Source organism: Peromyscus maniculatus, chromosome 15 (genome assembly GCF_049852395.1).
Source record: "Peromyscus maniculatus bairdii isolate BWxNUB_F1_BW_parent chromosome 15, HU_Pman_BW_mat_3.1, whole genome shotgun sequence".
Classification (NCBI taxonomy): domain Eukaryota; kingdom Metazoa; phylum Chordata; class Mammalia; order Rodentia; family Cricetidae; genus Peromyscus; species Peromyscus maniculatus.
Window position 1 is genome coordinate 64,456,902 of NC_134866.1, and position 25,728 is coordinate 64,482,629.

Sequence of the window (25,728 nt, forward strand, 5' to 3'; positions counted from 1 at the left end):
GATGACATGAGGGGAGTGTGGCTATGCATGCCTGTGGTCTCAGAACTTGAGAGACTTAGACAGGAGGATCAGAGGTTCGAAACCACCCTGAACTACACAGTGACTTCTAGTACACAGTGAGACAAGTAAAGGGGAGAAGGGGGCAGGAAGGGAGGGTGGAAAACACAACTGCACAATTTAGGTCAGTGTGCGTGTGTGGGGCGGGGGGCTGCTTTGCGCTCTGCCTCAAAAGAAGAAAAAGGGTAAAAGCAAAATAGTAAGGGCTTTTGGAACCAATGTATATTTGGCCATCTCAAATGCAATTTTGTAAACTCTAGTAATAAAAAACAAAAGATAAACCTCTTAAGCATTATGATAGTGTATTGTAAGATCCGTGAAAGCAATAATGGAGATAGGAATACCACAAGAACTGTAAAACTATCATCCACTTGGGCTTCGGAGATGGGAATACCGGGAGGAACTGAAAACCGCCCAGAGAAAGGTCGGGTTAGCAGCAACACGAATACGCATTCTAGCGCTCTTCCGACCAAACCCCTCCCCCAAGCCCTTCCGCGGCGTCGGCTTCAGCCGGAAGGTCTTAGGCCTTGGCTGTGCACACAGATCGTCTGAGGATGGCTCCCGCCTGCAACCTGGAACCTTTGCACCTTCTCTGCGGCCCCGGGTCCTCGCGGCCACGCCCACTTCCTGACTCTGCCGGGCCACGCCCCCTCAGACTCCCCGCCCCCTTCCCAAGGCCCGGAGCCCCCCGCCCCGAGGCTCCGCCCTCCGACGCCGCGGAACCCCTCCCACGGAAACGCCTCAGCGGGCGCCGGCACGTGACCGACCGCGACGTCACGCGCGCGCCTCCGGTCTGGGCCGCGGGCTGCTCGGGGTCGCGGTCGCGCGTGGCGGCCGCGGTCTCCTGGCGCGTCGCCGTCGCCGTCTCGGGCCGTGTACGAGCCTCCCCGGGGCTGCACCATGTACCACAGCAGCAGCCAGAAGCGGCACTGGACCTTTGCGAGCGAGGAGCAGCTGGCGCGCCTGCGGGCCGACGCCAACCGCAAATTCAAGTGCAAAGCGGTGGCTAACGGGAAGGTGAGGTCCCCGCAGGCCGGCCCCCGCGCCCGCCCGGGGCTGGGCGCTCCTGGAGTCCTCGCTCTGCCTGCGGGCGGGCAGCGCGGAGCTTGCACCCGGCTGGGGCTCCGTGCGCACCGACGCGGGACTGGCCGTGATGGAGGCACGGGCAACCATCCTGGGCCATGGCCGAAAGCCTCGGTGGGGTGCGGAGTCAGTGCGGGACTCGAACTGGCCCCTTGTCCTGCAGGATGTCAGGGCAAACCTTCCTCAGCAGCTGGCAAGAGGGGCAGAGGATGGTCCCGGGGGCCCAGGGGCGGCGGGGGGGAGGTCAGCATCCCAGGCAGGGTCGGGGAGTGCTCGTGGTCCTTGGTGGGCGAAGCTGTCTGTACCTGGGCAGCAGTGGGTGAAGAACGCAGGTAGGCGAGGGGCTTGTAAACGGAAGCGTAGGGCTGAAACTCACGACGAAGCTGAAGGGGGCTTTTCCAGGACTGGAAATGGGGAAATGGTGGCCTGTTGGATCTACTTTCCATATAAACAGCCTTCACGCGGAGGGAAGGTTGACACAAGCCAGTTGAGCATGGTTTGGTCGGTGGCCCTCTCTCCAGGTCTTCTCACAGCCCCACCACCCATTTCTGTTGTATTGACCTGGGGTGACTTTATACTTGCCTCTTTGCACTTTCGGAACAACGAAGTACCAAATATTTTGAGTCATTTGTTGCTGTTTTCTTAAATTTGGGTGACCCGGTGATTCACTGAGAAAGGGATTTTGGGGTATTTCCAACCAGTGAAAAATAGTATCGATTTACAAATAACGGTATCAAACCTGGGAGCATATTGGCACATGCTCTGGCATGATAGTTTAAAAATGTCCAACTTGCTGGGTGGTGGTGGCGGCGGCGGCGGCGGCGGCGGCGGCGGCGGCGGCGGCGGCGGCGGCGGCGGCGGCGGCGGCGGCGCACGCCTTTAACCCCAGCAGCACTTCAGAGGCTGAGGCAGGCGGATCTCTGTGAGCTCGAGACCAGCCTGGTCTACCCAGTGAGTTCCAGGACAGCCAGGAGTACACAGAGAAACCTTGTTTCGGAAAAACAAACAAAATGTCCAACTGAGAGATGATGATTTAGATTCAGTTTATTTATTTTGCTTATTATTTTCTAAGATATTTTGTGTAATGCTTAGCAAACCTACAAAGAGAAAATGATGTGAGGTATTTTCCCTTTGTGAAGATATAAATCAAATTTAAGCAGGATGGAGAAAACAGTTTTAATTCACCGAACTTACATTGAAATGTTCGCTCTGTTTAAAGGTTCTTCCAAATGATCCAGTGTTTCTTGAGCCTCATGAAGAAATGACACTTTGCAAATACTATGAGAAAAGACTATTGGAATTCTGTTCGGTGTTTAAGCCAGCAATGCCACGCTCTGTTGTGGTAAGTCATGATAGTGAAGCATAATGCCTTTCAGCAGGCTTGTGAGAGCAGAACTCTTCCAAAGTTCTAACTAAATTCTCTCTTCAATCTAGAAGACTCACCTTAGTTGTATTAGTTTATTTCTGTCACATTTTTTTCAAAGAGCAAAATTTTATTTATGTTGGAGTTATCCTTTAGGTTAGAATAGTCTTAACTGTAGATCTAAATAGGCCCCAAACTACATAACAGCAAAAAAAAAAAAAAATCTAGTAGTTTATTTCTTCTCATAGTGTGGTCTAGTACAGGCCATCTCATCTCTCATCAGAAAGTGGCTCTTTAGTCGTGACTGGAATCTCAGGCCCCCACCTCTTGTGACTCTCACGCCTAACCTAGCAATCCTCTGCTTCTGGGTGGACAAGAGGGAACTGTGGAGAAGGCATATCCACTGTTTGAACTCTGGGCTCAAAAGTGACAGACATTCCACTCATTCTGTCAACCTCAACAGCAAGCTGAGAAATGTGGCTTCTGCCTAGATGCTTATTCTCCTGTGTCAAAGCATGAATTCTCGTGGGTAGTTAGCTACTACAAGGATCTTCAGTGAGAGTTGTATAGGAATCAGCTGTAGGTGTTTTTTTTTTTTAAATATTGATATAGTCATACAGGTATCAATACGAGTGAGAAAAACTAATTTTTGAGATTTTTAAATAAGGGCCTTAAATCATAAGTTGCTATATTTTGTGAATAAGGGCATCTCCAATATCATTTCATAGTCTGCTGTACAGTTTGTGACATCTTCATTTTTTTGGAAAAAGAAAAGTCATTTTTCTTTTCACATTCTTGACTAGAGAACAGTAGAACTGGGACTAAAGTATAAACAGGTGCTTTTTCAATTCTGCTAAACTCAGTTCCTGTTTGAAATCATCCATTATGTTCCAGCTGCAACTCCTGCCATAAGATCTTTTGAAACTTCTATTAGAAGTTGTTTGAGGTTTATCTTTGGTTTTATTAGTTTTTTCTTGGTAGTTCTGTTTGTTTTGTTTTCTTGAGATGGTCTATGAGTCACTTTGGCTTTGAGTTCCTTGTGTTCCAGACGATGACCTTGAACTTGTGATTCTAATGCCTCAACATCTAATGCTGGGATTGTAGGCACTGCAAATCTGGTTTAGTACTGGGACTCAAACCCAAGGGTGCATGCATCCCTGGCAGGAACACTATCAACTGAGCAATATCCCAGGCTTAAATGTCTCAGGATTAGTTCATATGTTCTTAGTGTTGTGTTTCCACTAGGGTGGACAGTGGTGAGAAGGAATAGGTAACTGGTATTTAAAAAGCTGAACAGCAAAGAAAAAAGCTGGTGTTAAGGCTATGTAAAGCACCTTTACCTTGCTTATTATTCTCATGGCTGGTTAGCTGTAAAGGTCAAGAATGAAAGGCTGTTTTTAAAGTTAATGATTTATGACCCAATAGAGAAGAACTGTCTAGGTGGAAGAACATTGAAAATATTAAATACACATGTGTTTATGGATCATTTTTAAGTTGCAGACTTATCTGAGAGATGAAACAGTCATAAACAGTATCAGATACAGTTGATTAGTTTCTATGATGAAATTTGGGTTTTGTTTTTTTCATTGTAGGTGCCCTAGAATGAGGTGGTAGGATTAAATTATCTCTTTGGGTCAAGCAATTCTTGAATGAACTTTTATGGAATTTATCTGTACAATAGATACAAGTTTGTTATTTAACATAAATTGACAGCAAACTTTTAAGCATTTAAATGAAGAATTTTTCCTGTTATCAAATAATAAATGGTTATTTTACTGTTTTGTCGAAACTACAGGTAGTTCTTAGTTGAGTATAGCCTCTGACCCTTGATAGTTGTCTGAATAAATCAGATAACTTGTGATACTTTTTCTTTTTTCCATGGAGATAGCAATAGTTTACTAATATGTTATAAGGATGGGAATAGATTGATACTTTAGAGCTTGGCACAGTGAGGCTTATTTATTAAATGGGATGTATTCGGGTAACGTGAGGTGCTGCAGTTTGGCAGCCATCATCATGGGACATCACAGATCTGGAGTTGACAGAGAAAAGGCTTTTTGCTCCAATTGTTTTATTGTGTTAGCATTTTTCCAAGATTGGGTAACCTGGGATCACTGTTATTTTAATCCTTAAATTTTTCTGATTTTAAGTATTCATGTTGTTCTGACATAAATAAACACTATTAAATTCAGTGCAGAAAATATTGCTCCATGTAGGCTGGAGACAAATAGCTGAAAAATGAAAGTGGCTTTTTTGATTAAGGTGTTTTTGTTGTACTTTATCACAGTTTATTTTGAATTATGCAAAATTCAAAAGTATTGGTATGGAGAACTTTTTCAAGGAAAACTGCATGAATAAGTTTTTTTTTTCAAAATGTAACATGTAACATGCAAGTAGATCCTGCTTTTATAGATGTGTACTTTTTTTCTTTTAATCTTAGGGTACAGCTTGTATGTATTTCAAGCGTTTTTATCTTAATAATTCAGTAATGGAATATCACCCCCGGATAATAATGTGAGTATATATTTGTCTTTTCATTTACATTGAAGATGTTTATAATGTGTGGACTTTTGTCCGTGGGATGTATATGAGATAATTGACTTCTTAATTAAGAACAATTTAGACTTGAATTTTTTTTTCCCTATTTGAGTATAAGATCTCCTTACTTGCCGTTATCTTCTATATAGTGATAATGGCATCTGAACTGCAACTTGACTGCCATTCACAAAGTTTTTCTTAAACCTAGGTATTTTACCAATACCACTGTCAGCGACATCTTTATTCTCCCAATTCCTCAGACTAACAATCATTTGTGGTAATTACTTCCTCTCTACCCCCATCAGTTTACAAATCCAATAGCTTCGTATTAATTTTGGTTAAACAAAGGTGTATTTTGTTTTTTTCCTCTTTGCTAAGCATTATGCTTATTGTTAAAGATGAGGACAGAATTCATATAGGACTCATCACAGAGTTTGCTGACATTCTTGTTTCTGTTTCTGTTTTTCCCATTCCATTCTCACCAGTCAGGCTTAGGCCTTTATTGTGACTTCAGCTTCTAAAAGCTAGGAGCAGTAGCCTTCCTACTAGTTCCCCTCTCTGAACTTAATTTAGTACTCAGGTGAATTTCCTGCTTGTCCATAAGCTGGTAACTCTACTCAAGTAACTTAAAACTTCTACTGATGACCTTCTGCAATCTTAATTATCTTTGCCTGTCTTCTTTGGTCACAAGGTACATACATTTGTACTATTCTGTTTTTAATTTTATATTTCTTGATACACACTACTTTTATTCCTTAGTTATTTTTTTTTTCCAAGTTTCTAGCTAGACTATATGAAGCTACCAGTAAGTTAATGGTGGCTAAATGCTGTAGCAGCATTAGGTGATGGCTCTACGTAAGTCTCACAATGGACAAAAGTTTGAAGAGGGGTTCATTTTAATTTATAGTTTGTTTTTTTAATTAACTGCAGGGTCTAGCATAGTCACGTGTAAATATTAAGCAATTTACAAAGTACTTTAAAGAAGACTTAGGTTTTTCTGCCCTCTGTTATTTCTTCATGTAGGCTCACTTGTGCATTTTTGGCCTGCAAAGTAGATGAATTCAATGTGTCTAGTCCTCAGTTTGTTGGAAATCTTCGAGAGAGTCCCCTTGGACAGGAGAAGGCACTGGAACAGATTTTGGAATATGAACTACTACTTATACAGCAGCTTAATTTTCACCTTATTGTCCACAATCCTTACCGACCATTTGAAGGCTTTCTCATTGATATAAAGGTAAACTTCCTGATAGGAAATTAGTTAATAGATATACTCCTTTGTTATTGTTTGCTAAAAAGAATTGAAAATTCTATAACTAACCAGTAATATCCAAAATGGTACAACATAGGTGCAACCTGAGAGTCTGTGCTGGCTCTTCTAAGGTAATATTTTTCTAACTTTAATGTGCATTAGAGTTCACCTGAGGAGTTTGTTATCTTAGATTGTTAGATAAGAATTTCCAGGTTTCTGGTTTAGTAGTAGATTGTGAGTTTATAGTAATGCTCTTAAATAATTATGGTAACTCTTGTAATTGATATATATTGTCATAGATCTGGGCCTAGAGACTTACAGAACCTTATAAAGTTCTTAATATTAAACTAAAAGATAAATGGCTTCTATTTTTAATGTTTTATGAACTCAGGTCACAAATATAACCAAAATTATAAGTAAATGGCTGGCACCTGTAGTCTTAGGTCCTCAGGAAATTTAGGCTGGAGGATCACTTGAACCTGGAAATTTGAGACTAGCATAGCAATGTAGTGATACTGCATCACAAAACATGTAACACAAATATGTACATGTGTATATTTTATGTATAGAACTTATATTTATGTATTTACATATGTAACATTGATACATATGTAAATATTGACATAGTCAAGTTAAGTTGTTGAATAGTCTAAGTAAAATGGAAGAGAAGTCAAGAACTGATTCATCTCAGTTAAGCAGCTATGGGTATTTGGTTTATGCTAAACATGTTTGAGGGTGCAGCCTAAAAACGAGACAGGACATGACAACTTTCAGGGACCTTACAGTTTAATGTTTTTTTTTGATAACTATTAGTGTGTTAAATTTTATAGAGGGAAATATACTCTATATGAAGATGGCAGATTGAAAGGCAAGGAAGACATAACTGAGAAAGCATCTCTTGAAGTGAAATTCAAATCAAGAGTAGGAATTAGATGCACAAAGAACATCCCACCCAGAGACCTTCCTAGTTAAGAGCTCAGATCCACAGCTGACTTAAGAAGTTGAAGAGCTGAGGATAGAGGGGGAGAGTGTTGTGGTTTAAATGAAAAGCAGAAGTCTAGACAAAAAAGCAGTGTTGAAGACTTTGAACAAAGGACAAAGAAGAGAGTGAAAGTCTTGTATAGAGAATCAGGTGTGATTAGGTTTGCAATGTGAAGAAAGTGATGTGTTAACAGCCTCATAGGTTAATGTGCATCTGTATTAGTCAGGGTTCTCAACAGTAACAGAATCTCTCTAGAGAGAAAAAGGGGTTTACTAGAATGACCTACAGGCTGTGGTCCAGCTAATCCAACAATGGCTGCCTATGAACAGAAGGTTCAAGAATTCAGTAGTTGTTCAGTCCATGAGGCTGGATGTCTCAAACTGATCCTCAGTATATGCCAGAATGCCAATGAAGTAGGTTCTAATGCCAGTGAAGGAATGGACTTGTTAGCAAGACAAGGGCAAGCAGGGAAAAAGAGGGGCTTCCTTATTCCATGCCCTTATAGGCTTCCAGCAGGTGCGACACAGATTAGAGGTAGATTTTTCCACCTTAAAAGATCTGGATTAAAGGTGTAGTCTTCCTACCTCAAAGATCTGGATTAGAAGGGGATCTTCCCACTTCAAATGATTTTAATTAAGCAAAAATTCCTCACAGGTGTGCCCAGCCATTTTTGGGTTTCAGTTAATTCCAGATGTAGTCAAGTTGACAACCAAAATAGCCATCACAGCATCAGATAAGATTAAACATCTGTATATGTTCTACATTATGAAGAGAGTGGATCAGAATGGGCAGAGGGATAATGGTGAGGACTGGTCATGAGAAACATTAAAAGGGTAGTTGATCAATGAGGAAACTTGTAAGGGGACTCAAATTGATCCAGAGTTGTAGGATTTGTTGGGAAAACAAAAGGGAGTAGAGTACTCTTGTAAGAAAGCATAGCAACTTTCTAATTCTGCTCGGATCAGGCAGAGAAAAAGTAGATTAATAATATTTGCTGAATTTTGTGCCAGAAAAGTCATTTATGATTTTGTTGCAATTTGTCTTTGAAGTGTAGAAGACCCCCCCTCCCAAAAAAAAAAAAGATTGGTGGTTTTGGAGGAATAAATTGAAAGAGAACAGGCTGTAGAGATGGCTCACCAGTTAATAGTGCTGGCTACTCTTCCAGATTTAACAGGGTTCAGTTCCCAGCACTCACATGGCAGCTCATAATTGTCTGTAATTCCAGTTCCAAGGGATCTAGTGCCTTCTGTCCCTTTTGAGCACCAGACATGCATGTAGTGTACAGACACACATTCATATATGCAGGCATACCCATACATATCCTATGCATAAAAGTAAATAGATAGATAGATAGATTGATTGATAGATTGATAGATAGGATGGATCGATCGATCGAACGAACGACCGATCCCAGAATTCAGAATTGTATCTGGCCAACTTGGTTGTAAGATCCTGTCCAGAAGGAGGGGGAAAAACAAGTGTGTTTCTTATAATTTTTCCTTAATGAGTGGATACATTCAGAGTAGATGAATTTGACATTGTGTGAATTATATCACCATCTTCCATCTTTATATATTGTCCTTGGCTAAGTGTTACCATGTATGGAACTGTCATACGTTCTCAAAACAGTGGCTCTGTTAGTCGATTATGGGCCCACCTAAGGTTTTATAATCAAACTTTTTGTTAGTAAGTAAAAGAAATATGCTCCAAAATAATAATTAAAAATATGTAGCACAGCAGTAACATAGTTGCTTATCATTTGTCAAAATTCTGCAGTGTACATACTTGTCTCTTAAGCTGAACCATAGGCTTGTTTGCATGAGTATCAATACAAACATACTTGTGATGGTTGTGAAGTCACTAAATGATGTGAAATGTTCAGCTGCATTAGAACCTTATAGAACTCATGTCTGTTATTTATTACTGGTAGAAAAATTGTTTTGTAGCATAGAACTTCTATACATAACTTAAACAGTGTCTCTGAAGTGGAAAGAGGTAAGATGGAGGAAGTATAGAACGTAGAAGTGTTCAGTTTTGCTGGAGAGAGAGACACAAGTTTAAATACTGACTCAAGGAACTGGTAATGAGAAAGAGATTAAAGGGGAAACAGTCCATACAGCACAGCTATGGATTCTCTATGAACAGTATACAGCAGGTTAGCATGGGGTTTGAAATAGGTACAGTTGGCCTTAGAGAGAGGACAAGCTCTTGTGCTGACCCAAGACAGGGAGTGTCTGGATGGAGAAGCTGTTGTATCTGGAGATTTGGTGGAGATAGTGCTTTTCCTTCTAAGTGCAGAGATAATGTTCCACAGAATGATGGTTTGAGGCTTAGTAAAGACATAAAGGTAGAAAATATTGACTGTCATCACTGACACAAATGGAAGAACAAATTTTCTGGGAAAACATTATGTAAGTGGTAGACAGAGCTGAGAGACATACCAAGATGAGTGAATTTGAATTTATAGTAGTATCTCAAGACCTCTTTTGTAGATTTTTCTGGCAGTGCCCAGAAATTGAAAGTATTGAAATTAGATTCAGATACTGTTGAAATTGGGGCTGGAGAGATTGATCATCAGTTAAAAGTGCTTGCTGTCCTTCCAGAGGAACTGAGCTAGGTTCCTAGCACCCACATCTGATGGTTCAAAATTGCATGTAACTCCAGCTGCAGAAGATCTGGCACTCATTTCTGTTTCTTTGGGTACTGTGCATATAATGTACACAAACAGACACATATACATAAATAAAAATCTTAAAAAGTACAGGAAAGAAATGATTGAAGACTTTGCTAAGTGGGATCAGGTAGAAGGATTCATAACCAAATGGTCTGAGATTTACAAGAAAAGCATGAAGAAATTAAGCAAAGTCCCGAGAAAGAGAGAGATCTGCAGTCAGAATGGAATGGTTACATTTATTATTTCAGGGTCAGACATTTGGGGACAATGACTAGGGCTATATGTGGCTCCACATTTGAACCTGATATTTTGTTTCAGAATATTTATAGATTGTCTTACTGCTTCAGGACTTGACTAGGAGTATCTGAAGTCAGTCAGAGGGATTGAGACTTAAGTAATTGACAGGCAGTGTGAGGTCTTCCAGGTTTCATGGACATAGTTTAAAAACATTTCTAGGCTGGGCGGTGGTGGCGCACGCCTTTAATCCCAGCACTCAGGAGGCAGAGGGAGGTGGATCTTTGTGAGTTCGAGGCCAGCCTGGGCTACCAAGTGAGTTCCAGGAAAGGCGCAAAGCTACACAGAGAAACCCTGTCTCGAAAAACCAAAAAAAAAAACCAAAAAGCCATTTCTGTAGCTATTTCAGAAGGCTGATTGGTTCATTCATTTTCATTTATTTTCCCCCACAATATACATGAGAACAAATCCCCTATAACAGTGATGTACAACTGTAGCCAGAGGCTTTTCTCTGTCCTGCTCCCATCCTCCGGCCACTTGTAAATAATCACTCACAGGCTTAATATTAATTATAAACTGTTTGGCCTATTGCTCAGGCTTATTACTAGATGTAACCAACTGTCTTATTAAAATAAGAAACACAGAAGCAATGTAAAAGAGAAAGCCGAGAGGTCAGAGCTCAGAGCTAAAACCTTACCTCCTGCAGTGCTCCTAGCTTCCCCGAGAGAGAGCTACTTCCTATTTGTCTGTCTTTAAATAGTCTTTCTGTTCTGCCTTCTCATTGGTTGTAAACCCAACCACATGACTGCCTTGTCACTGCCTGTATGTACCGCCCTCCAAGTCTTAAAGGCATATGTCTCCAATACTGGCTGTATCCCTGAACACACAGAGATCTACCTAGCTCTTCTACCAAGTGCTGGGATTAAAGGTGTGCACCGCCGCCACCATGTTCTTGCTATGGCTCTAATAGCTCTGACCCCAGGGCAACTTTATTTATTAACATACAATTAAAATCACATTTCAGTACAAATAAAATACCACCATAACTAGCTCTTCTAAATAAACCCATTTCTATTGATCCATGTATTGCCATGTGGCCTGTGGCTTACTGATAATGCTCTGGCATCTTACCCCTCTGGCAATTGCTGGTGTCTCTCCTGATTTCTCCCTTTATCCCTGTTTGGATTCCCTGCTGGCTCCATTCTGCCTTGCCATAGGCCAAAGCAGCTTTAGTTATGAACTAACGGGAACAACACACATTCACAGCATACACATCATTTCTCCCTTTCTGTCTAATAAAAAAGGTTTTAACTTTAACATAGTAAAATTACATATAATAAAACAGGTATCAAGCAAGAATTACAGTTATAATATTTAGTCATTTGTATTTCACAAAATTAAAATACTCTGTCCTATCTTTGTGAGTCTAAAGTTTCATATCTAATTTATTTTATATCATAACTAAGGAAAGCTATAATTATAACTATCTAGTCTTCACCTCCATCAAAGACCCCAGAAGGATATAATATTACCTGAGTAAACAGGAAGTGCATTGTAAACAACTTCCAAAACTCTAGAAATGACAGACATCTGGCTGCCTGGACAGTCACCCAAAGTTCTTCTATAAAAATTGGGACATCCATCTTCAGCCTACAGGCTTAGAGTCTGGCAGATTTCTCAGTGAAGCAGGAAATTTGAAGGACTGCCGTGCCTATTTTGGCAAAATTCATCAGTGGCTTTCTTCTGTGTCCCACAGAATGTCTGGCAGATTCTTTCATGAAGCAGGAACCTTGAAGGACCATCCCACCTTGTTTTGGCAAGTTGAGCAGTCATTTTCCTGTGCGTCCTGTATGTTCAGTTTATATAGCATACTTTCAAGCAGTCCAGGCAAGAATAGTTTCTTGCCCAAATGGCTAACTTTTGCCATAAAGAAAGCACACTATGTGTGGAGTTTCTTTGATGCCTCTCTAATGTAATTGGTACTGCCAGGAGCAGACGTGTCTCACTGTCCAGAAAAGTCTAAGTTTTTAGAACATTTTAAATGCTATATTCTATGTCTTTGAAGTGTTTGAAGATTATTTGCCTAATATAAATATACCTTTGCGTATCTAGAAAATGTAACATGGCTATAAGTTTGATTATTATAGATGACTATTAATTTGTATTTCTTAACTATACATCACATTTTTAAATGAGCTGCATAAACATAATACCTAGAAATACACATATATTATAACAAAATTGACCTTAAATTTGTATCAATAAACCAAAATCCATATCAGTGTAAAGTATTTTGAGATTAATAGTTGTTTTTTGGATTAAAGTTGATTTAGTAATCTACCTCTTTCTTATTATCATAATAATTTAGCCTTTTCCCCATCATTTATATATCTTCTCCCCCTTTTTTCTTTAGAAAGAAACTATGACCATTAACCATTTATAACCAACCCCCTTTAAATGAAAACAAACATTCATAAACAGTATTTTGGGAATTTGAACATAGTTTTCTATACTACTTCCTGCTGATTGGGGGTACTGGTGATTTTTATGGGGAACCTGAGAAAATTTAGAATTACGGTCAAGTCCTGACTGGGGTATTTTGGGTAGTTGGTCCATCTCAGCCAGTAGCCTTGAAGCTTTGTGGATGTTGGATCACCTTCTTGGGTCTCTGATGGAGTTGAAGACTTTATAGTTATAGTTTTCCTTGTTACCAGATTCAGAAAGAAATGCACTAAAGAGGTGTAAAGTATATATGGTAGAGAGACGTTAAAAGATAGTTTTGGTAATATAAGTTAGAATAGTAAGTAAATTAGGTACAAGCTTTTGGATTTACCAAATAGGATAGATAATAGAGTATTTTCTCTGAATTTGTCAAATGTTTATGGACTAGACATTGTTGATGTAATTATTGCCTGTATAGATTATATATAATTATTGTACTTATTCTATATAGTTTTTCTTATATTAGTTATAACCTTTTAAAATTTTAGACAAAAAGGGGAAATAATGGTGATATTTTGTTTGTGCTCTAAATAAAGCTTGCCTGAAGATCAGAGGGTAGATGTAGTCACTAGTTAACCGTAGAGGTCAGGCAGTGGTGGCACATACCTTTAATCCCAGAACTTAGGAGGAAGAAACAGGAAGTGATATGGCTGGGTAGAGAGAGGAAGTGATAAGGCAAGGTGGAGACAGGAACTTGGCCCCTTTTCAGGCTGAGGAGTTGGGGAGGTAAGAGGTGGCTGTGGTTTGTTCCTTTGTTTCTCTGATCTTTCAGCATTTACCCTGATATCTGGCTCCAGGTTTTTAATTATTAAGACCAATTAGGATTCATGCTATATACAACAGCTCCTAATTTGACCTTAAAATTGCCTGGATTGCCTGGTTAGTCTTTACTTAAGAGTATATGTCCAATACGTCTTGCGTCTGCCTTGACTTCAGTAGAAACTCTAGGAGCCTACCTTTCTAATGTTGAAAAAGACTAAACTGAGAATAATATTAAGTATTACTGTCTTAAAGCATGTGTTTCTGTTTTGTTCATATAAGCATATATTTCTAATTATGGTTCTGGTTCCAAAAAAGTTTGAAAGCCATATCAGCAAAATCAATGAAATGTTCAGAATTTGTTGTCTATAATTTAGCTACATTCTATTAATACATACCAAACAATCTAACATTGAAAGATTAGTTTTTGGAACATAGAAAAGGAGTTACTTTTTAAAAATTGTTCTTTATTAAGCCCCTACTAGTTACTGTATGTTTTTAATGGTTATTAATCTTCAATAAAATCTCAGAAATGGTAACATCTGTAAACTTTCTTTCTAGACTCGATACCCCATGTTGGAGAATCCAGAGATTTTGAGGAAAACAGCTGATGATTTTCTTAGTAGAATTGCATTGACAGATGCTTATCTTTTATACACACCTTCACAAATTGCCCTGACAGCTATCTTATCAAGTGCCTCTAGGGCTGGAATTACTATGGAAAGGTATCGATCTGTTTACTTTAGTTCAAGTTCAAGTTTTACTTCTTAGTAGAGTCTGAGTTTTTAAGTAAAATCTATTAGATGATTGTCTTTGTGTTTGTAATGCCTTATGTCAGATAAGTTTCGTGACTGAAGAGATGAAATTGCCTTTAAAAAAGTATTTAATCAAGTATTGTTGAGCTACACTTCTGACTTAGGTAGAAGTGACACAGGTAGTTCTGGAAGTCAACTGTAGCTATATGACATTTACAAGTCCATCAGCTTGTGAATCATCTGCTTTGTTGTGTCATTCATACGTTGTACAGCATGAGTAACATATTCAGTAGTGATGTGTAGATGTAATGCTTTAGGGAATATCCACATGGAAATTGAAGTTGAGCCATAAATAATACCTATTACATATGTAGAGATTCAGACATTACAATGAGTACTTTATGTGAATTAAATCCGCTTGATTTTTTTAATATCATCTTATTCACATATTAATTCTTACACTTGTAACAGTACTATACATAATTACCAGGGAGCTGGAAGAACAGCAAATAAGAAATATTTATTATACTCCAGTTATTTTCTAAATTATACTACTTTTATTTTTTATAATTAATTTCTCTTATGGCTTGAGATTCTTTTATTTCATTTTTATAAATAGCTGAAGAAAAAATTTTCTAAGCTTAAACTATTTTATATACTTACAGTTTCAAAGTACAGTGATAAGACAGTAACAAACATGAACAGATGTGATTTAGTTTTTGTCCTCTCTCATTGGGAATATTTTTTATTACTACAGAAGTACCAATATTCCTAACTCTCAGATACCACATTTCACAAAAGGCAGTATATGAAAGACCAAGCTAGCTTTTTACACTATGAACAGTTACAAATTTTGAAACACATTTGCATCCAGGGTAAGGGACTGTGACCTTAGGCTTTTTTATTTATGATATGTATACCTCTTTTCTAATACTTACTTTTATCTATGTGTACATGTAAATATATGTCATGTATATAAGTGCCTATGAAGACCAGCAAAGGATGTCAGGTCCCCAGAGTTAGAGTTCGGTAGTCATGAGCTACCAGATACAGGTTCTAGAAACCAAACTTGGGTCTTCTACAAGAGTAGGAAGTGCTATTAACCATTGAGACATCTCTCCAGTCCCAGTATACCTTTTTTGTTCAAACACAGTTCTAAGTAGGTTTAATCCTATTGTGATTTTTATCCCATTTATTTACTGAGCAAACATTTAGTGAGTTTCTGCTATATTACACTTAAGGAATATAGGAATGAAATCCCTCACTAAGTAGGAAAGATATCCATGTGAATAATTACTTGTCTGGAGTTTAGGTGTGGAGCCTCTGTAAGAGATAGCATATCTGTAATTCCAGCACACAGAAGATGGAAACAGGAATGTCAGGAGTTAAAGGTCATCCTCAACAGCTAAACTGAGTTCTCATTGGGCTATATGAGACCCTGTTTCAAAAAGAAAAGGAATATAAGGGAGATGACAAAGGTATAACAAGATGGGAATAAGGAAACTAGTTAATATGTAACATAGTTATCAAAGTTTTATATAAAGTTTAATCTAGGTAGTTTAAAATACTGCAACAACAGTTCTTAAAACTCTTCATTTATAACTAATTTACCTGGGAGAAAAATTACTTTTTATATTTATGTTTGAAAGACCTAGAATCTAAGAGTCTTCATTTGGGGTTATAGCACCTATACGCCATGTATTGGTATGTAAAATTTCAGGGGAACTAAAATTTAAACAAAGTGTAATTAGGGTTTATTAAACATTCATAGAAAAGTATTTGCTTTGGACTTGATAAGATGTAATAGATTTACAAAGCATGAGATGAGATTTTGTTGGTAGACTGCTTGTTAATGCTCAAGTACATCAACAGGTAGAATGGCTGTAGGTAGTTTTTACTGAGGGGAAAGCTGGCTGGTGCCCTATTCCTTATCTTCCACCTTTGAGCTTAGTTAGCCTGTCTACAGCTCAGACTCTTCATGAATCAGTCACATGAAGTTAGGCTTATGGAACATGTATATCAAACATTTAATATAAAATGATAAATATTGGTCCTTAGTACTGTTGTTACTGTTGTTTATCTCTGAAAGGTTATATATAATAAAATTTAAATAAACACATCTCTTAAGCTAGAAAAAATGGTAGTAAATCTTTTAGACTATATAGCTGTAGGTTTTAGTATTGTGGAGTTTTCTAATATGTAATATTTTTAAATAAGTAATTTAAAAACTATACTTGATGAAATAAACATGGAGGTGAATAATTTATGTCTTGTCTTTTCAATGTGCTGTGTGCTTTCAATCAGTTAAAAGGTCTTTTTTTTCCCCCTTCAATAGCTATTTATCAGAAAGTCTAATGCTGAGAGAAAATAGAACTTGCCTGTCACAGTTACTGGATATAATGAAAAGTAAGTGCTATTAACAAAGCTGCTTTCTGAATAAATGTTTTGGTATTTAATGTGCAGTGGTAGATTTCTTTAAATTTACTTTTATTGAATTACTGTGTCAGGATGCATTGAAGATACATTGGTGAGATTAAATAAAAGGTATATGGAAGGAAATACTTGTTATATGTGAAAGGGAATATGGATATCAGATTTAGAAAAGGCTGAGTCAAAACAAGGTTCTTTTGAAAGTATCCACAAATATGTGATAGACATTTAGACCCAAAGGAACGAACTTCAAGGTAAGGCTTACCTTTGCAATCGCTGTTTGATAAATAATTTTAATTATTAATATTTAATTATTTAATATTAATTATTAATATATGTCATTTGCTGGTCATTTTGTGGGGTTGATAGGGATGAAGTGTCAACTTCAGAAGTCATATTGACTGTTACAACTTGGTGTTGGATAAAAATGTAGCTTGTCAATGGGCCTAGATTGGGACTTGGTGGTAGAGCTCTTGTCGAGCACGTGCCAATTCTTGGTTCAGACCCTAGCAACAAAACAAAAAAACCCACCACAACAAAAACTGTGAAGAATGCTGCCAAAAAAATGGCCCCTAAAAGGAGGTCCATCTGTGGGACCCGTGTCTGCTCCCTGAGACTGCAGAAGTTGGAGTTATGCGGGTTAGTTCATGAAAAGATGCTGATGGTGACTTGAGTTACTGAAGTAACGAGTACATGTAGTCACAAGGGTCCTTGTGAACAAAAGGTAGAGAGAAATTTCAGAAAGCCATAAAAACAGTGTCATGACAGCAAAAGAGATGTGCAATCTTGGCCTTAAAAATCGGAGCAATCTAACAAAAAAAAAAAAAAAAAAAGAACAAAACTGGCAGTCACCAGAAATGAACAGGCAGAATGGATTTTCATTAGAACCTCCAGACAGAATTTGGCTTTCTGCCAATACTTTGATTTTGGCCAAGGGAAACAGATTTCAGATTCCTGGACTCTAAAGTGTGAGAGAATACATTTGGTTGCTTTGAAACACCAACTCAGTGATAATTTTAATAATAGCCTTGGGAAACTTAGAAAGACTTTCATAAACACTTATTAAAAACTTATTAGTGCTGGTGTTGAGAAATCGTCTTTAGAAATTCTGATTAGAATTTCTGCTTGGTGCATAACACACACACACACACACAGAGACATATGTGACATCTATATCACTAATATGTGTTTTTGAGAACGTAGCCCAGGCTAGACATAAACTTGGAATTTCTTGCCTCAGTTTTGGTAGTGCTGGGATTGTAGGGTGTGCCAGCACACTCAGTTCTTCATGAATTGTCTGGGCGATTATGTTCATAGCTACTGAGATGTACATTAGAAGTAAGGGCGAATAAACCAGTAAAATACCTGATTGCAGACCTTTTCTTAGGTGATAGTAAATGTGTATATATTTTAAGTGTTTGTTTATTTTAAAAACTGGGATTCAAGGCATGTGGTTCTTATGCTGTGATGTGATTCTTTGCTTGAAGTAATTTTGAATTTCCTCTGAGCATAATGGAGCAGATTTTTTTTTTTGGTTGTTGCATAAGCTGTAGGTCTTCATATTTACCACTAGAGGGCTCACTTCCAAAGCTAATTGTGATCTGGTAATCATTCCTAACAATTTGGTAGTAGAAGGTACATAAGGATAACAAGATGTTATTTGAAGCTTAATGTTTAATTCCTTATTTCTCATTATCCTTATTTTGTTCCACTTTTAATATGACACAAGGATAGTGCTTCAGAAAATAGTTTTAATATGAAGGGGTGTGGGGTGGGGTGGGGGGGGAGACAGATATTACTCTAAAGATACTGAATCATAAGTACCAATTTCTGGTTTAGTTATCAGTCTGAAGCACATGACCACACAATAAGTCCCTGGACTTACTCATCATGTTTATAAAAAATCTTGAGATTTTTATTTTGTTTATGTTGAATAAAAACATAAGTCAGAGCATATTTTATTACCTTACAATTATTGATCTATAATTTTTCCCCCCAAGACAGGGTTTCTCTGTGTAGCTTTGTGCCTTTCCTGGAAGTCACTCTGTAGCCCAGGCTGGCCTTGAACTCACAGAGATCCGCCTGCCTCTGCCTCCTGAGTGCTGGGATTAAAGGCGTGTGCCACCACTGCCCAGCTATAATTTTTTAACCTTAGTAAAAGGATATGTTTTTATAGCAGCTGTATTTTGTTAGAATGGCATCCCTTTTTTTATTTTTTGGGGTAAACAAGAGGTATATTCTTGGACTGTTAATGAATATGGCTGGTGGTACAGAATAAAGAATATTTACTAAATCACATAGAGATTACTTCACAAGCCTTAAATTGAGTAAAATGTAAACATTGGGTACATAGAAATAAATACTAACTATATTATATAACATGCTTATATTTGTGCCATAGATAATGAAATGAACAGCAAATACCTATTACTTGAACTTAGAAGGCTGGTGCTTCATTTTAATATAGAATGTTAATATGGAATACAAATCCTGGTAAGAATGTACATCACCACCAATGTCTTGTTTCCTAAAGCAAGTTAGTTTATTTTGCTTTCTTTAAATGAAAGCATACTTTATTTTATTTATTTTTTTGAGACAGGTGTAGCCCTGGCTGTCCTGGAACTCATTCAATAGACCAGGGTAACCTTAAACTCAAGAGATCCACCTGACTCTCTCTCCAGGGTGCAGAGATGAAGGCGTGTACTACCCAGACATTATTAAATACTTTTGTATCTCCATGTAGGCATGAGAAACCTAGTAAAAAAGTATGAACCACCCAGGCCTGAAGAAGTTGCTGTTCTGAAACAAAAATTGGAGCGATGCCATTCTGCCGACCTTGCGCTTAATGTGGTGACGTAAGTAGGCATGACCTAAAAGTTATGTTCACAAAGTCATTGAGTTCAACTGTTATTTAAACTACTTTACTGGTACAAAGTGTGTTAATCTTAGGACCTAAATTATAATCAGTTGAGTATAGTTTTTGCTTGTGTTGGAAGTTGATATTTCAATTGAATATACTAGTTTTCCTTGTTGAACCCAGGGCCTTGTCCATAGGCCAGTGCGCTGCCTGGCCTACATTTGCCGCCTGGCCTGTGTGTACATTTCTAGTGGGAGCAAACACAAGGAAGAAATGTTTGGCTTTCCTCCTACAGTTCTGATTCTGATCATTCTTGTGTAACTTGGCTTGCTTTTCCAGTTTATGGAATTACTGAGAGTTAGTCTTCCTATGAGATCCTTAAAGTTTTGTTTCTTTACCAACCTGATACTTGGTTTGAGAAACAAGTATATTGTTTTAGACTTAATTTTTATAAACTAGTAAGGAAACTTGGCTCATTTCTGTTTGATGAAACATTGTATCAGAGAACAATAAAATGTCCTCTTAGGTTGCTTTGTGTAAACATAAGAGCATACTTAATGTCTCTTAATTTATAGGCCAATGTGGATTTCACCCTAAAAATCTATGTTATGTTCTGTATAAAAGATCTACCAAAACTAAATTTTTAAGATGTAATGCAAGTAAAATAATTTGTTTTCTGTGGACTGACTCTATAGTTCTATTATTTATTAACATGTAATGGGAATTAGATAAGGCATATACATATATATGTGGTATTTTGATATCTATGATTAGTTAAGAAATAATAACAAATATGTATAGAAAACTGAAGAGCATACCAAGGCCTTCAGCACAAGACAGCTATGCCTTAATTCCTTAACTGTAGTTGTAGTGGAGAACTAACTATACTCAATGGCTGTACACAGTGCAAATTGTTAGACTGTTGTTTTAAAGCTGTGGCTTCAAAGCATGGCTTTGTGTAAATCTTGAAATTGGTAGGTTTTAGTAGTAACCAATACCAGAAAGCTATAAAGAACGTTAACCTATTGGTGAGTAAAAGTTTTGTAGCACTTAACTGTGTTCTTACATTGATTTTGAAATGTGCAAACGAGGCCCTACACCCACCAATCTAGCCCCTACCTGTTTTGTCTAGAAGTAGAGTTACTAGAACATAGAATGCCCATTATTTATGTACTTATTGTGTCTGTTTTCATTCTATGGCAGAAAAGTTAAGTAGCTGTGGCTGAAACTCTATGTGTGGGTCTCCCTCCTCCTCGGGCATCCTTGGCCACCAGTCCACGAGGGAGGAGGGAACAGAAGCAGGGAGCAGGGTTCAGATGGCTGTGAACATGAATGGAAGTAGCCTTCAGTGTTACAGCTCACCTTTATTCCAGAGTAGGAGAGAGAGGATGGGAACAGCAGCTGGGGCATCACCTCATTTGTGTTTGGCGGCATGCTTCTATCAAACATCAGGAGCAGGATACCCAGTTATCATGGGCAGCAGGCAGAGGGTATCTGCAGGGATCTGTGTCAACGGTCACATTTGAGATGGGTCAGGCTATCCAGGGAGGGAGGGAGCCCTGCTGGAAAGGGAGTCCTCCATTTTGCGCCGAGCCCAGAGAGGTGTCTGGACATGGTGGACTGCAGCCTTAAGTTCAGGGTACTCCAACATGTGTGGACTGCAAACCCCAAGTACTTACTAATTTGTCCTCCTAGTTGGACCACTCAACTATTAATTCTGTTCTAGTTAATAATGGTCATAATCCAAAATTCCTAACTGACAGTTTATATTTTATTCCAAGTTGCCATTTGCTTTGCACTCTGCCAAGGAAAGTCTACATTCCTGTAAAAGTGTCTTGAATATATTTCTTTGTATAGGAAGGACTTAAAATATTACAGACATAGATTTTTACAAAATACAACCAAAGTTTCTACAAAGTAAAACAGACTTAAAAATACAAGTTCAAATTTTATTAGATTCAGTGGTCAAAGTTAATCTGTCAAATTGCTGTATAGTTAGTTTCTAAATACACAGTGTCTGTCTGTTCTGCTCATCTCAGTGCAGGCTGGAAACAGTTCATGAACAGCACCAAGTAGCATAACCTCAGCACAAAGCATTTGTTTTCCTTGATCATTAAAATGTTTGCCTTTAGTTTTCACTATACAGTAACGGTATTTATTCCTCTGTCACTCATTGAGTAAAAACCAAAGTTCCCTTTAATCAAACTGCAAATCTCAATCATGGCTCCAGAATAACTTACCAGATGGGTCTACCCTCTGCCAACTTTTTCTGTGTATAAATGCATGAAATACTTTGTGTGTCACTGTGTCCACATCATGCATTTAACATTGCTAATCTTTTACTCCTGCCAGTTTGAGTGAAAAAAAAAAAAAAAAAAGATATTACCTTGATCATTTGTATTTCCCCAATTACTGTGAATATTATGTTTCTAAGTTTGATAGCCATTTGAATTTCTTTTTTCTGCATTGGTTCTGGTATTTTATTCTTATAGTACTTTCTATATTCTCATCTTTAAAATTTTTTTGATAGTTATCCTAGTTTTTTTATATATAATTTTTTCTTATATTATTGGTACTTATTTTTTTTAAATAAAGAAATGCTTAAGAAGGGTTTTCCCTCCCTAATATTAGTAATTTTGCCTAGTTTGCTTTTGAATATTTCATGATTTTCTTAGATGACAATTTTTTAATCACAGATAAACTCAAGGTGAGACCAGTTTTTAAATCCCATTTATTTACTTATTTATTTATGGTGTTTAAGTATAGATGGAAGTGGGTGCCTGTATGTAGGGCAGAGGACAGTAGGCAAGCATCACTTTTCTTTCTCCATATGGCTTGGGGGAACAAACAGGTCATCTGTCTCAGTATCTAAACTCACTGAACCTGTTGCCTAAGTGTGGAGCCACTTTTGTCTGTCTGCTTTAATCACTGATGTATGACACCATGCTCTTAACCATAGTTTTTATAGTGTGCCATTTATTGTTCCTAGGCAAGGTCTTGTTATAAGACCTAGTGGGCCTCCAGCTCTGAATCCTCCTGCCTTCCCCACCCAAGTATTCACATTGCAGGTGTGGACCACCACTGGGCTCCACTTTAGTATGTGTTTATAACACTTTTTTCCTCTAGATTCTCTTTGCTATGTTTACTTGAGGCAAGATCACTGTGTGGCCCAGGATTATCCCAAAATCTCATTAGAGTTACTAGTACTGAGTTTTATTGCTATGCTCAGCCTCTTCTTTTCATAATCTTTGCAGGTTCTTGCTACACTGCAAGTATTGCTTCCATAGTCACGATTCCTATCCAGTTATTGATTTAGTCCCTGTTCTTCAGTAGAGATCTCTTTCTTTTGGTTTTGAAGATTTGGGTTGTAGCTCACATAGCCTTGTTAGTTCCTGGTTTATAGTTTTGTTGCCACTATCAGTTTTGCTGATTGCTAATTGCTTAATTATAGGAAGAAGAGGAAAGGCTATGAAGATGATGACTATGTATCAAAGAAACCCAAACAAGAAGAGGTATGTTTACTCCTAAATAATTTATATAATTTATTTTACATTTTCTGGCATGACTTAAGATGTACTGTTCTGGAGTATTATAAGCATTCCAGTCATGTGGGGCCATGAATGGCCTGCTATGTAGCCCCAATTGGTCTTGAACTCCCAATCTTCTTACCTTAGCCCTCCAAGTGCCGGGACTACAAGTACCTCTGAAGTTTGAAATCATTTTTCACTCGCTCCTTTGTGCACAGTCTGAATTAAAAACAAACTTTAATTGAAGGATTTATTTTGGGTAACAGTTGAGGGTGTTTAGAATCCATGGCAGGGAAAGACATGGCAGAGGACAGGAGCATGTGGGGCAGTTGCTTGTTACACATGATGTTGACCAGGAAACAGAGAGTACATTGCTTTTTAAAGGATTTGTTTTTTTACACTACTGTATGAGCCAATTCTAAAACCTGAAGAATCCTTCCTATATTAGAAGGCAGTAGTGCAAAATTTAATCTCCTATTCTCCAAGGATTCTTCCCTTGCCTTATCCCAGGCTTTAAAATTGTCTCTACAAGTCCAAGATAAATAATCGGAGGCAGAAGGATAGCTTTCATGTCACTGCGTGGAGTAAGCAGCTGAGAACATGTCATCCTAATTAAGTGTTGGACTTAGTAGCACACTCTTGTAGTCCTAGTACTTGGGAGGCAGGAGGATCCAAGGCTGGCTGCAGCCACAGGAGACATCTCAAAAAAGCAGATCTACAGTAGACTGTTGCAATCAGCATTTTCTTAAAGCAAGGTACAAACAACTTACTCACTGCTTCATTGTTTCCTTACTACCTTTCTCCCCCTAGGAGGAATGGACTGATGATGACCTGATAGACGCTCTCTAACCTTTTGAAGTCACAACGGCAGTGCTAAACGAAGCAACAGAAGTAGGAAGCATGTCTGACATTTAAGTAGTACAATGTAAAACATCAAAATATATTAAACTTTTTTAATTATATTTTTTCTTTGTGACTGCTTTATGTAACTTCAAAAGAGGCTGAATGCCACCTACTTTGGATATTTGAAACTCACTAAGATTAGTAGCAAACCTTGTCCTCCTATGGTGGCCAAATTCAAACTATGGTGCACTCATATTATTCTGAACAAAATTCTATCCATTTAGAAGAAATACAGAAAAACAAAACTTAGTAAACTTTAGAAGTGCTAAGGAAATAGGTTTTATTCTCCAGAAGGTCTTACAAATGGCTTGGCAGGCCGGGCGGTGGTGGCACATGCCTTTAATCCCAGCACTCAGGAGGCAGAGCCAGGTGGATCTCTGTGAGTTCAAGGCTAGCCTGGGCTACCAAGTGAGTTCCAGGAAAGGCGCAAAGCTACACAGAGAAACCCTGTCTCGAAAAAACAAAAAAAAAAAAAAACACAAATGGCTTTGCAAATGTTTCTTCAATAGACTGAACTATGGATGAATTACTATGAGCTGTAGAGAGTGTATTGGGCAGTTATTTAGTGCTGAGGCACTAAATCTTATTTTATCTGGGTTCAAATAAAATATAATTTTTGAGTCTAGAGAAAAATCTTAAATTACTAAAGATAAGTGGTAGCAAATTATAGTCAGTTTTATCATTAAATGATCATCTCTAAGTGAATCCATATAAAAAGGCATTATGGTCACTAGGAATTTATAGATTAAATACATTCAAAAGTTTAAAAATGAAATTAGTATAAAAACTCACAACATGGAATTAAATTACTTAGGTATGCCTCCTATTTTTCTACAACTTTAGTAAACTGTACCTCAGTGGCTACTTTCCCAAGTAGAGATGGGGAAAATGATGATACCTACTCTTGGTAGAATTATTCCCAGCAGTGCTTGGCATGCTAGTAGGTACTTGCTGTGTATTAATAACTGTCTTAATGTGGTAAGTAGTAGATAGTACAGTTAGGCCCAAATTGCAGGTATGTATGTATATTAGGCCAGTGTTTTGTTTTGGTGCTTTTGGATTTTTTTTTTCCCCCTGGAAAACTGGCTTGAAGAAATTCTGAGAAACTCTACTACCTCAAATGTAACTCTACCCAGCTTTACATACTCGAGGATACATTTCCTAGGAGGGTAGGTAGCATTTTAGTTCTGTCTTAAAAATGTGGTGACATTTATGTTAATGTTTACCTCCATATGTATGTTCATCTCTAATAATTATTTTTATGGCTTGAATTTCTGGTTTGTTTTCTTTCTTTCTTGTTCTGGAATAAAAGTGTAATGCTTTATAACAGAATGAAAACCAAAGCTTATATGCCCAAGTGTAGTTCAAGTTAAGCAACTATAGACAGAACTGTAAATGCTCACAGTATATGTCTCCTGTTTCTCTTTCAGATCACTAAAATCACTAAAGTTTGGCATCAGAGCAAGATCTCACATGTATTTCTGAAAATTTTCTACCCAGCCCATTAAAAAAAAAAAAAAATTGTTTCAAAGATTTTATTTCACCACTAAATACCTACCTACTATTGCAGGGCCAATGAAGGTAAGTAACAAGTTTCCCACTCTATTTTAAGACACAAACATGTCAGTAAAACACAAAAATGAAGATAAGTTTTTCAGATTTCTTTTAAAATAAAAATGGTAAAAAAGAGAAGCATGTCTGGCCAAGGAATGGCAGATAGGCCATCATGGCTGACACTCAAGTACAATTAATGAGGATAAACTAAAATGCCGTAGAGATTGGACCTCGGCCTGCTTTTCAAAGTTCTTATCTACA

The 25,728-nt window shown here is 37.9% G+C and overlaps 1 protein-coding gene across 3 annotated transcripts; it reads left to right on the forward strand.

Moving 5' to 3' along the window:
* Positions 1 to 829: 829 nt before the first annotated feature.
* On the forward strand, positions 830 to 25,489 carry Ccnh (cyclin H). 3 transcript variants are annotated; one of them, XR_006064131.2, is made up of 10 exons: positions 830 to 1,074; positions 2,360 to 2,482; positions 4,944 to 5,017; positions 6,065 to 6,275; positions 14,003 to 14,166; positions 16,532 to 16,602; positions 19,370 to 19,481; positions 22,935 to 22,995; positions 23,821 to 23,935; positions 25,344 to 25,489. XR_006064131.2 is itself a non-coding variant. In XM_006993202.4 (10 exons), exons 1-9 carry the CDS (start codon positions 958 to 960, stop codon positions 23,857 to 23,859), a joined length of 972 nt encoding a protein of 323 aa, XP_006993264.1. In that variant the 5' UTR covers positions 830 to 957; the 3' UTR covers positions 23,860 to 23,901; positions 25,344 to 25,489. The 3 variants fall into 3 exon arrangements, 2 of the variants coding, with proteins under 2 accessions (XP_006993264.1, XP_006993263.1); XM_006993202.4 differs by having other exon boundaries at positions 23,821 to 23,901; XM_006993201.4 differs by lacking the exon at positions 25,344 to 25,489 and having other exon boundaries at positions 23,821 to 23,972.
* The last annotated feature ends 239 nt before the right edge of the window (positions 25,490 to 25,728 follow it).